Source organism: Mytilus edulis, chromosome 3, assembly GCF_963676685.1.
Source record: "Mytilus edulis chromosome 3, xbMytEdul2.2, whole genome shotgun sequence".
Taxonomy (NCBI): Eukaryota; Metazoa; Mollusca; class Bivalvia; order Mytilida; family Mytilidae; genus Mytilus; species Mytilus edulis.
Window position 1 is genome coordinate 17,062,980 of NC_092346.1, and position 12,997 is coordinate 17,075,976.

A 12,997-nucleotide genomic window follows, 5' to 3' on the forward strand; every position below is an offset into this window, starting at 1 on the left:
ATTAAAACCTTTAAATTTTACTGCAATAAACACGAATAACCATCTTGATTAAAAACATTATTTAATGAAGCACTATAAAATATACAAGTATAACATAATAAATTGTGAGCACTTTCGTTAATGTTAAGTACATGTTATGGTCAAATAAAACACGTAGGTAGCACTAAAACTCTGCTTGACAATAACATACATACAGAAATCTACACTTCAGTTTCTTGTCCAATAGGAGACTGGCGCAGCTTTGCAACATTCTTTGTTTTTAGTATCATACTTGTTTGTCGGCTCAAAATAACTTGTCGGAGTTCCTGTGCAGCACTATGATCATCATAATGGAATGTTTCTTTTATAACAATGTCGGTACTAACAGACGACAAACATTTATCTACAAATTCCCAGCATGCATTCTTCAAATCAGCAATGTCAAATTCTACAGCACAACATAGGAGTCCAACAACAGTCAACGCATCCATGGTAACTGATCCACAGTGCAAAAACAATAAAAATGAACGAAACACTTCAATGTCGTAACTTCCAACTATTATGGTGGTCTTGGTGCTACTACTGGTTAGCTTCTCATCTTTGGACTTCTTCATCTTTTTCTTGGTATTCATTTCTTCTCTTGACTGCTTAACGAACATATCGAGGAAAGTTTTGCTCCTTATTCCAAGAATCGACTTTAATCCATACACCGGAATTCTCTGTTCGCCAACAAGGAACATAACGTCACATAAGTCTGGCATGGACAGAATATAGCGAATATTATCAACCACAGCCTGTATCTTTGTGACTTTCATCGAATCATTGGTTGACTGTATGTCATCTATATCATCTAAATCGTCGCTGTCGTCGTCTGAGGAATCATCGTCTGCTTCATCGGATGAGAAATCTGAATCGTCTGATGAATCAGCGGCAACCATTTTAGTTGAAACTGTTTTCTTATCGTCTTTGTTTTCATCTGAGATATATACAGGAGAATCGTAGCCAGATGAAACATCGTCGTCGGTATTATCAAGATTCAGTAACATAACCTTTTCTCCACGCTTAGACTTGGGAGTACTAGTAAATAAAGCCATCTTGATTTGAGAATATTAAAACGTGTATATTGAACTGTTGATATCGAATATTTGTTGATAAATCTAAAACTTGATCTGATTTTATATATCGAAGTCACATGACATTTTGAACTGCTATGTCAGGGTCGTGACACATAGAGCAGATTTTCAGTTGTCGGAAATTGTGTTCTAAACTCTGAATGTCGGCTTGGGGTAATCAGTCAAACCGCATTCATTTCTGCATGGTGATAGAATTAATTGTATAAATAAGATTAATCGTCCTTTATGAGTTGACGAGTAATCAGTGTTTAGTAGCTTAATTAGCCTTGTCAAACTAAAGAGTGTAGAATAAAATTTAACTGAAATTAAAAATAAAGCAAAAAAAAAACCAACCATCATGAATTGTGCGAAATGTAGAAACATACATTAGTTTAACAAAACAGTAGTTAAACATTTGTTAAAATACATATATGATACGCATATATAATTAAATGAGAGAAAATTATAGCTTATTGTCTATTATTAGTAACTTTGAAAATTGCAAGACAATCTATTTAAAGCTTAGAATGATCTTTTAAATAAATAAAAAACAAAATATAGATAAAATTTATAAATAAAAGAAAACCCTTATAAAACTATATCACGTTAAAGTTGAATTCATTTTGGTTTAATAGTCTAATCGTAAAAGGTAATAATTATAGAATTATTGTATTATTGTATTAAAGTTTCTATCGATCATTGCGACATATATATTTTGGGGTTGCTCATTATTCAATTTGCATATCTCTTGATTGAAGCAAGACTACATTTTCTTATTTTTCCTTGATTATAATTCTGAACAAATTTATTCTGAGCATTGCACGTTATCTGGGTCAAGTTAAAAAAATGTTGAATTTTCAGTACACCCATGCTAAAATTTTCATTTCTAATGGAAATTTTTAGTTGTAATGGTTTAAATGAAAGCTTGTCGGATTTGTGATTCAGAACATTAATAATAAACACACCTTACATCTATTTTGATAAGATTAAACTGCATTCAAGGCAATTTTTTTTTGGGGGGGGGGGGTATTTGTGTGCGTACAGTGTCAGAAAAACACATTTCAAATGATTTTTTTCCGATTTTCTGATCGCCTTGATATCTGCAAAAGGGACTTTTTAAGAACGTTAATTATTACTCTACCGAAAAATAGTAGCTTCTTTATCATTGTATGTAACATATTATCTACAAACTAAATTCAATCAGCGTACTGGAGGTTCATGTCTATCCTGTTACCGCTACTTAAATCAGCCGTTAAATTATTCTCCCTATGAATATGAAAAAAATAGAGTGTACTTTTTTCATGTCTATGCTGTTACCAACAATTTTGATTAATTACACCAACAGTATACTTGTAAAAAGTGCAATAACGTTTTGGAAACCAAATTCATAATAGAAAACCATCATCACTTCACCAAAGGGAGTAGTATTTCACAACAGCAATCTAAAACGAAGAAATTTGTCTATTCTGTTATGTCTATCCTGTTACTATGGTTGCTATGGTTACAGTAACAGGATAGACTATTGTAGACAAAAACGTCGTTAATTTTTTTATCTTAACATATAAGTGCAAAACGAATGAAATATTTCTTTGTTTGAACTCATCTTAAAAGGTTATAACGTCTTAATTATCCGAATTAAGCATTTACAGGTGCGATACTGATATCGGTAACAGGATAGACAAAAAGGTAACAAGATAGACAAAAAGGTAACAGGATAGACAAAAAGGTAACAGGATAGACTTTTATATAGTGATATATCAGAAACGTACGTTCCTGTTACCAATGAAATAAAGAGAAAAGTAAACTAACTTATGAGGGATTTACTTGATGTTTGGTTTGTTTGAAAGGGTGAAAAATTGCCGAACAATATAAATTGCTATCTTAGACTTGCATTACTGGTGGTAATTTTTACAACCTTTGAAAACCAATTTTTAGGGGCATTTTTCAGTACAACCTGGAAAATTGGCAAATAATCTATCATTTTACAGAATGAATATATATAGAAGTTTATTCTCTTGAAAACCATCTAATTGGCTACGTAAAACAAGCTTAACATTTTATGTAAACCTTTTCTTAATAACCCAAAATGTGTTTTGAAAATGGTAACAGGATAGACAAAATATTGTACCACCGATCAAAAAATGTTGCAAGATATTCTTGTATGGCATCATTAAGATTGCATCTTTTAATATGTTGTTCTTAAAGTACTGTTTGTTTTGATTTGTTTATGCAGAGGGTTGTTTGAATAAGTAACTTTTAATAAATTTTTCAATTTCAAAATTCGACATTTTTTTTAAAATGACCCATCTAATTCTTCCTGCATTATAGTTCTATATGGATTTATTCTAAGCACTGCACGATAGCCATGTCTTCCTGTCATATGATGTAACTGAAATCTTTTGTAAAGTACGACTATCATTAAATAATCTTAAACGGATAACACGACATTATTCCGTATCATCTTTGCAAGGTACTTATCGATTGTTTTCATTGTCTACGAGCGCATTTTGGTGCGGTGGATAAATTTATCACGAGACTAGGCGTGAGTCTTACCACAACAATTGATCGCAAGTTACATTGAAATGTTTATGACTTACGAGTTGTTGTTTTCTCTCTCTCGTAAGATGTGTTGTGAAATAAGGGAATGACCATTTAACTTCAAGGGAGGGTTATGTTTTCTTTTTTGAAAGAAAAGTATTCTGATGAATAAAATATTCTGGTCGTGCAGATATAAAAAAAAAAAAAATATTCTGAATCTCAATTTTTTCCCATATCTTAAAGTGTTACATATTGAAAAAAAGAATTTGATTGATAGCGTTGAAAAACTAAAAAATTGATCGCGCTCCGTGCGAAAAGAAATTCTGACACCGGCAATAAAAAAACATAAACCTCCTTGAAGTTAAATGGTTTCTCCCAGGTTAGTTGTTTTATTGTAAATCAATGATAAAGTGCGACTGTAACCCAATGAAAACAAAAATGAAAGAGATCTACTTGTGTTTTGTTGTCTTTGAGCGAGAAGTCAGATTCATTTTCTTTGTCATTCATTTGTGGACCTGATTTTAGTCCAATGATCAAGGTTATGAAACAACAAATGTGGAGACATAAAATGTACAAGTTTGATTCAGATGCCACCAGTCTGAACACGCCTCAATGGTTGTTGTTGGTTCATGCTTGTAATATTTGTTTTTCGTAAACTGTTTTGTTATAAATCAGGCCTTTAGCTTTCTTCATTGAATTGTTTCATATTTTCATGACGGGGCCTTGTCTAACCGACCTTACAGTACGGATTTTTCTCATTATTGAAAACCTAGGGTACTTTTTGTTATTTAAAGAATTTCTTGTGTTGATGGCAGCTTTGTGGCAGTTTTTGTTTAATTCATTTACATGTTAACTCGTTAGATTTAAGGCATTGAAAAACTGTATCGGCACCAGTCAACTGTTTGAGACTGTGCTAACCTCTATTTTTTTCTTTGTAAAATATATTTTTATTCTTTTTTTCCCTTTTTCCCCCTTCAAATTACTTTTTCTTACCAATGTGTGTATCGTGTAGTATGTTACTCTTTTAACTTCTGCACAATATTGATTGTCTTAGTCATAAGAGACTTATGTAGAATTAAAACTTTGTTAAACAATTTACATTTGTTTTATGTCAAGTTAGGGGCCAGCTGAAATCCGCCTCTGGGTGCGGAATTCGTGTTGAAGACCGATTGGAAGCCTTCGGCTGTTTTTACTCTTTAGTCGGTTTGTTGTCTCTATAAAACATTCCCCAGTGCCCATTTTTATTAGTTCTTTATAATGACATATTTGCATGGCTGCTAAACTAAATATGCGATACCTTTTTCAGATTATTTGCAATGTATAAATGGATCTTTTAAAGTCTATCGAATTATAAAACTTTTATTTCAACATAAATATATATATAGATAGATAATGTTTAACAATTATAAGATTATAAGTTTGTCTTTTTGATTCAGTCAACTATAAAAATTCATGTCCTCAGTTTCAATTGTTTAAATTGTAAGACATGCGTTACACAAAATCAAAAGGGAACATGCTAATGGATACCAATGGTATTTCTCTTGTTATGGGGACTGGAGGCAAATATTATAAAATCATTTTAAATGGATATGCTCCTTAAATTATTTGCGCTGTCAGTGTATTTATGTTTTTTTAATCCGCGAGTCTTATTTAGTGGCGATGAAAAACATATCACCAGTTTTTTTATGCTTATAATCTTTATTCTTAATTTGACAGTCATTTAACTAGAAAGTTTTACTGAAAAATATGACAATAGAGGATACCAATTCATTTGCAAAACTGGTGACAATTTGGCCCCAATTTCTAAAAAAAGATATTTTTCATTGAGAACAAGCTATATTTTCATCCCTCGAATTGAAAAATTCTCCAAAATTTTCCCAAAAAAACCTCATTCTCTACGCCGAAAGTTCGAGAGATGAACAAGCGCTATTCGAATGATTATTATTTTTTACTAACAATGGATTGTATGTGATATCATGCAATTGCCAACGTGTGACCAATTGTGTCATAGGAAGTAACTACCTTGCAGATTTGAAATCGCTTACACGGTATTTTAACTCCGATTATTATAAAGTTACAGGCCATATAAACTTATTTCATTATAGTTTTTACAGCAATGTAATGTGTAACGAAAAATTAATTTGTAAGTATGTAAAATTCAACGTATCGTCAAAACAAGTAGGCAGTTACTGCCTGGCAGATCGAAAGTTAACACGGTACAAATCATCATTTAGTAAGTTTCAGACCAATATCATATAATTTTATCATATAGCATATATAACAAAAATCGCGGACAGACGAACGGCAAGAAAAGGCGTTAACCGAGTTTACAGTCTGTTCACTGCACACGAGTGCAAATATACAAAATTAATGCAAAAAAACATTACTCAATAGGTCAGCACATTTTTGTGTTGCGTAATTACAATTTTTCAGTATAATAATTTAGTATGGACTAGGTTCCCAAAATAACAAAGTACACAAGTTCACGTCTTTAAAATAATAGAGTGATTATCACAGTTCCGTAAGACCCATCAACAATATCATTTACACATTTTGGTGCATATATGAAAAAAGGTTTGTCAATACAAGACACAACAACATAACGATCTACATCAATCAATGAATTTAACATTCAGGCGTCTCAACACGTTCCTTTGGTCTTTTGGGTGTAAGAAGTCTCGGAGTAGGGTAATCGGAATCGGAGTCATCGCCACTTTCTTCTTGGTTTTGTTGTGATTCGGAACTGGTTTCTTCTTCTACTTGTTTTCTTTGTGGTGGTTGTTTTCTTGTTTGCGGTTTGCTTGGCGGTGGTGCAGCTTGTCTAGGCGGAGTGCGACCAGTTGTCTGTTTTGATCCAACGCTTTCCTTCGACTGGGACTTCGACAAACCATTCTGTCTTTGAGTAGGTCTACGAGCAGTTTGTGGCTCTTCGACCTGTTTCGGTGGGGACGGATCGCGGTCATATTCACGATTTCTTTGGTTCCGTCTTGGAGGAGATTGTTCCTGTTCAAAGTCTCGGCTTCTCTGGTGCCGTCTTTGTGGGGATGGTTCCCTGCCGTAATCTTTACTTCTCTGGTAACCTCTTGGATGTTTTTCAGGTTCTGGTGCTCCATCTTCTACCTGATCATAACCCGCGTCTTCATCGTCATCATCGTATCTTCCAATACCATTTTGTACCGGGCTTTTATCATTTGGTTTAATTAAACCTTTCTTTTCGTATGCTTTCCTCAGTTTCTCAGAAAGTGCGTCCTCTGGATGTTCGCCAGATTTGCAGACGACAAATTTCGGCACTTCTTTTCCACTACTGCGCAGTTCTGTTGTGTGCAACTGTGAGTTTAACTTAGTGAAGCTGTCTATCTGTTGTAATGAAAAATAAAATGTTAGAAAACAATGCATTCTTTCACTTATGATTTTGTTACATGATTTTTTTTTTTAATTTTGGAGGGTGGTTCGGCATTCGGACTAAGTCACTCCTAAAACTTTTGATATGCAATATTGATTTAATACTTTTCATTCAAAAGGTCTTCGTTTGATTTCTTACTTCTAAACCTTTTATTTAAATTTCTTAGTTCTAAACCTTTTAATCAAATTTCTTACCCACATTTTCTGCATTTTACCAAATTGTTGGGTTTTTTTTTTTGGTGCGAAACTTCAGTAATTAGTTGTAATTTTAACCTTGCTCGAAATAAACATTCTCAAGATAATAAGTATTCAACCATACTTATCCATGTTAGACTTAATGAACAACTTCTGCTCAAACTTGACAACTGTTAGTTAGTATCCAACTTTGTTATTAGTTGGGGAAAAAAATTATACCAAACAAGGTACACTCCAGGTGTGATCGAATGTTTGTTTTAACTTACCTGAGGGTATGCTCATGGTGTGATCAAATGTGTGAACCTACCTGAGGGTATACACCTGGTGTGATCGAACGTGTGAACTTACCTGAGTGTATGCTGATGGTGTGATCGAATGTGTGAACTTACCTGATTGTATACACCTGGTGTAATCGAATGTGGGAACGTACTTGAGAGTATCATGTTGCTGGTGTGATTGAATGAGTGAACGTACCTGAGTGTATGCTGCTGGTGTGACCGAATGCATACTTAATGGTTTGTATGCACTGAGCTTTAACATATCACCAATATCATCAAGAATTTGCTCAAACAGTTGTGTCGTGTTTGGATTGACCTTATAGGTTGTCATCCTTTCCTTGTTCATCACTACAATCGTGTCGTTTTTCCTGGAAAGACTACGTCTGAAGGGTGCAGTAACCTTTGTTGACCTCCGTGGGAGGGGCGACCTTTGTAAACTTTTTGTTGGACTAGGTCCTAGTGGAAAGCCATAGTCAATGGTCTTGTCAATTCTGGCTCTGTCTGATACCACCAAGAGATCACCACTTTGTATCTCGCCCAGATCCTCTATTCTCTTGTATCTGTTATTTTCGTCTTTTCGGAACACGAATCGGACACCTCCTTTAGGTTTGATCTTTGGATGCTTATCCAGTTCTGCTAACAGACTTCCGAACGTACGAATCTTGTTGTTAATACATAGATCTACCCCTTTAGAATCTTTGTCGCCAGACATACAGAAGGTCACTTTCTTTCCTTTCATATCGTCTTGTCTTGCTTTTAAGGAAGGAGGGTCAATTTCATACCGCTCATATCGTGCCATATTCGGCTGAGCCTGGTACTGACGCGAGCCTCTCAGACCACTGTCATCTTCCGAAACATATCTCTAAAGAAGAAAGAAATGAAAAATTATTGGTTTTGATTAGTTTACTTGAATCAGTATTTCAAGATCACAATTGTGCAGTAAATACATCGCGTTAAAAAATACCATTAAAAGTTGATTTTTGCCTTTTATAATTATGATATCAGATATATTTTGCATGTTGCTGAATACTGATTTTAAAATTACTCATGATTCGTGGGTTAATGAAAAATATTAGTAGTCATTGAAAGGTTTCTAACAAATTTACGTTAAGAATGTAACTTATTTGCATTTATCCTGGTAAAGAATTAAATCCTTCTACATGCAATATCATAAATATTGTATAAAAATAAGGAGATGTTGTAAGATTGCCAATGAGACAACTATCCACCAAATAAAGTGGATGTAAGCAGTTATAGGCAACCATATAGCCTTCAATAATGAGAAAACGCCTATAATTCATATTATTTCAGGTCACTAATAGTTTTAATCCCTACCGTGACAGGCAACATATGTCTCTATTTATCGATGAAAGAGATCAGAATCATATCCATTAATAATTGAGATCTCACAAAACATGTTTTTCCCCACCGAATTTTTGCGCCTGTCCCTAGTCAGGAGCCTCTGGCATTTGTTAGTAGTGAATGATGTTTTTATTCTAGTTCATTTATATGTTACAAAGTTTAGCCTATGAAGTCGGTTGTTTTCTGCTCTTTGGTCGGGTTGTTATCTCTTTGACACATTCCCCATTTCCATTATCAAATTTACTATGGATATATATATATGCCGTGACAAACGAAGGTAGGAGTGGGAAAATGTGTTATGAAAAAGAAACAATTGGTCAAAGTCTATAATAAATTGTATAAAACGAAGATATTCAGAATCTGGTTGCTGGTATATTTATCACGATCCTGTTTTATGTCTAATTAGTTTACAGATTCCCTAACAATGTATATTAAATGTTTGATAAGGCCAGGATTTCTGAGACAGGTGCGTGTTAGTTCTAATAAATATTGTTGCGGTAGCCAATCGCAACCGATTTCTATGCGGTAAATAATTAATCAGATACATTTAATGGCTAGTTATTGATCTCAAGTGTTCATCACTTAGTCCATTAATTAAAGTGTTTTGTAACCTTCAGTAATGCCATCTTAAGACCTGTTGTCTCAATCAAAGCAATAAACATCCACAACGGTTATTAACTTTTGAAAACGACTGAGTTGAAACGGAACTGTGTCCTCGTGCTGGTTTTATCGTTTGGTGCTGAATTTCATCATAAGTTACAGACTTAAAACGGTCACGCGAAAATGCTGTTGTGAAACAAGAGGCACAATAGGCAATCATATCACTTCTTCTAATTTTAAAAAAAATAACGTTGATTCGTTAGTATATGACGATAAGTATAGAAACTTAAAATAAAATGCATTGATGTTTAACATCAAGGGTATCACATGCATTTTTATAAAGAAAACATTTGTTTCATAGGAATTTTTTGATACGTTGATCTTGATTTCAGAAGGTAACACTACACAGGAAAACATATATCACATGCAAGCTAGAATGACACATTATTCTAATTCTGAGTTTGGTAGTTGCTCATATAAGAGGGTTTGGATGGGGTTAAATGATTAAAGAATAATGCCCATAAAAAATGAAGATTATAGAATAACGGGCAAAAAAAATGAAGATTAGAGAAAAAAGGGGTTAATTTTTTGAAGATTAGAGAAAAAAAAGGGGTTAATTTTTTAAAGATTAGAGAAAAAAAGGGGTGAAAATTAAATGTTTACAGAATAACAGACCCCCCCCCCAATCCAGACCCTCATATAAAATTGCTGCTTGGTAAGGAGAAAAGCAGCAAAAAAAAATTGAAGTCATCAGTTTGCACCGGTTGGAGATTAAAACCAACAACCTTACAAAGTCGAGGCGAGCACGAGGCAACAATACCAATAAATCAATTTTAAGAAATTGCATATGCCGATTTGGACCCTTAATGCCTTGCGTTCTTTTCAGGAACAGACATATGCGTGACATCTATTTTCTTTATCCTTCGTTAGCTCTTCACGTGTTATGTCTTTATACATCCCTGTTTGGGTTTGGCCGTTCCTGGTGAAGGTAGATCCAGAAAAGCGCTTTGCGCGTACGAAATCTAAATGTAGTTTGTTTTTACATTTATCCTATCATGCTGTGACGATTAAACCAATTGCACCTTCGTAAAGTATTGACAGTCGCAATGTGTATGGAACATTGTTTATAGCAAAGAGCCTAAATAAAACATTGAAATGATTTTAGTGGTATGATTGCCAATTAGACAACTCTTCACAAGAGACCAAATGACATACGGAAATTAACAGCTAACAAAAATATATGAAACGAACCAGTTCAGTAATAGCACTATGCGTTACTTATGAGGTCGAATTTGATATAAATAAAAATGTAAGTCAAAACCCAAAGGCTTCTCAATTATTGCAATAGAGAGAGTGTCCAGAACCGAGCCGAATTTTTAAATTATTTATTTATTCATTTTATAGGGGGTTGTTAACAACCTGAGGCTACGTGTAGTGGCCGATGGTCTCCCACAGATTTACAAATAACAAAGTGTATTCTTTACAAACATAATTAACGCAAGACAAGATATTATACATATGACTATTTTGTTTTAAATATGTACTTTTTTCCAGTATGTTCTTTTTTTTTTACCGGTCTTGGTTAGATAAGTTACTTCTAACGAAGTGTATCCAAATTAATTTTGCAAAGAATCTGCTCAAGTCGGTTCTAAGGACCCCCGGACCGTCTTGTAGTGAGGTGAGAGGTGGTTTGGTAATTGTTGAAGGTCTTATTGTTACATGGAGATGAAGAACAGCAATACAAGCGCTGTTACTTTGAGTTTTGTGTGGGTCTTTTTGCTGTGCATTTACTGTTTATTTTTCTGTTTTTCTGTTTCCTTTGTTTTTCTATTATGTACATTATAAAACATAGAGATGTAAATTTCACACCAATACAGTTCATTCAAAAAATATGTGGGTTTAGATTCATAATGTTATTTATCTAACTTTTTAAGACGAAAATGCAAGTGTTTAAGATTTCTTTAGTGTTCGAATATATGACAAAATATTGCTAACACCTTAAAATACACCTATGAGGTAGTAATACAGTGAATTTTAGTTCCGATTTTAAGGACTACCTGAAATTGACTTGCTAGTGAAATAACAATGAAGTGGAAAGAAAATGACATTATTAGTGAACTAATAGTGTGGAGGAAAGAAAATGACATTATTAGTGAACTAATAGTTTGGAGGAAAGAAAATGACATTATTAGTGAACTAATATAGTGTGGAGCAAAGAAAATGACATTATTAGTGAACTAATAGTGTGGAGGAAAGAAAATGACATTATTAGTGAACTAATAGTGTGGAGGAAAGAAAATGACATTATTAGTGAATTAATAGCGTGGAGGAAAGAAAATGACATTATTAGTGAACTAATAGTGTGGAGGAAAGAAAATGACATTATTAGTGAACTATTAATAGTGTGGAGGAAAGAAAATGACATTATTAGTGAACTAATAGTGTGGAGGAAAGAAAATGACATTATTAGTGAACTAATAGTGTGGAGGAAAGAAAATGACATTATTAGTGAACTAATAGTGTGGAGGAAAGAAAATGACATTATTAGTGAACTAATAGTGTGGAGGAAAGAAAATGACATTATTAGTGAACTAATAGTGTGGAGGAAAGAAAATGACATTATTAGTGAACTAATAGTGTGGAGGAAAGAAAATGACATTGATATTAAATGAAATACAAATGCCGAGGAAACAAATTACATTGCTGGGGAAATTCCCAGAATGTAATTACAATACAATACTTCAAAACAAGCATAATAATAAAGTATTTTCTATTCGTTAATTTAGTTATGTTTTACAAGAAAATATTCAACAAATAAATTGACTGTATAAAGACGAATATTACAAAAATAGAAATATAGTGACTGTAAACAAATACGATCTTGTCATACTTCAAAAAAAGACCCGGAAAGACATATCTCTTCCATCCCCTTTCCTAACTCCATTAATTACAAAATTTATTCCGACCTAACAATGGTTAAATGTCTAAAAAAAAAATACAATAGAGTTAATCCCCATCACATCTTTCGTTCTACTACAAGACTAAGTATGAAATAAATATTTCTTAACAATTAATTAATAAAAGAAGAAAATAAAAAAATATACCAACCTGTTCATCATAGTGATACGGTGCTGGCATCTTGTCTCCACGTCTTCTCTGTGATTAAATGTTTCCAACTAAATCTACCTGATCAATTATTAATACCTCCATCTCAGGTAAGAATTAATTATAAATGGAATGCCTGAATACTTGGCTGATTCGATAGCAAGAAATTCCACTGGGGTCTTTTATTTTCCAAAACAAGTAACTACCGTATACGGTCAATTGAAGAGTATATTGATATAATTATATAATATGGAGGACGGGTATCAGAAGGTGTAATCAACTTAATTGGCTAACCAAACGCGTATTTTTAAATAGCAATTCTCTGTAACCACCAACCAAGTTGCGGCACGCATAGTCTCAGATTTTCTTGAAACTTGGTCTGTTGGTAGCTATCGATAATCTAACAAGTAAAATGTTTACAAAAAA

General features: G+C 33.4%; 2 protein-coding genes across 2 annotated transcripts; both read right to left on the reverse strand.

Annotated features, from left to right (window-relative positions):
* Nucleotides 1-200: 200 nt before the first annotated feature.
* On the reverse strand, nt 201-1,073 carry LOC139515074 (serine-enriched protein-like). The gene has a single exon (XM_071304635.1). It carries the CDS (start codon nt 1,071-1,073, stop codon nt 201-203), a length of 873 nt encoding a protein of 290 aa, XP_071160736.1.
* A 3,899-nt stretch (nt 1,074-4,972) lies between these two features.
* Nucleotides 4,973-12,735, reverse strand: LOC139515905 (uncharacterized). Its single transcript, XM_071305661.1, has 3 exons — nt 12,575-12,735; nt 7,701-8,366; nt 4,973-6,986 (listed from the first exon to the last, which is right to left on the reverse strand). The coding sequence occupies exons 1-3, from the start codon at nt 12,602-12,604 to the stop codon at nt 6,255-6,257; spliced, it is 1,428 nt and encodes a 475-aa protein (XP_071161762.1). The 5' UTR covers nt 12,605-12,735; the 3' UTR covers nt 4,973-6,254.
* Between the last annotated feature and the right edge of the window lie 262 nt (nt 12,736-12,997).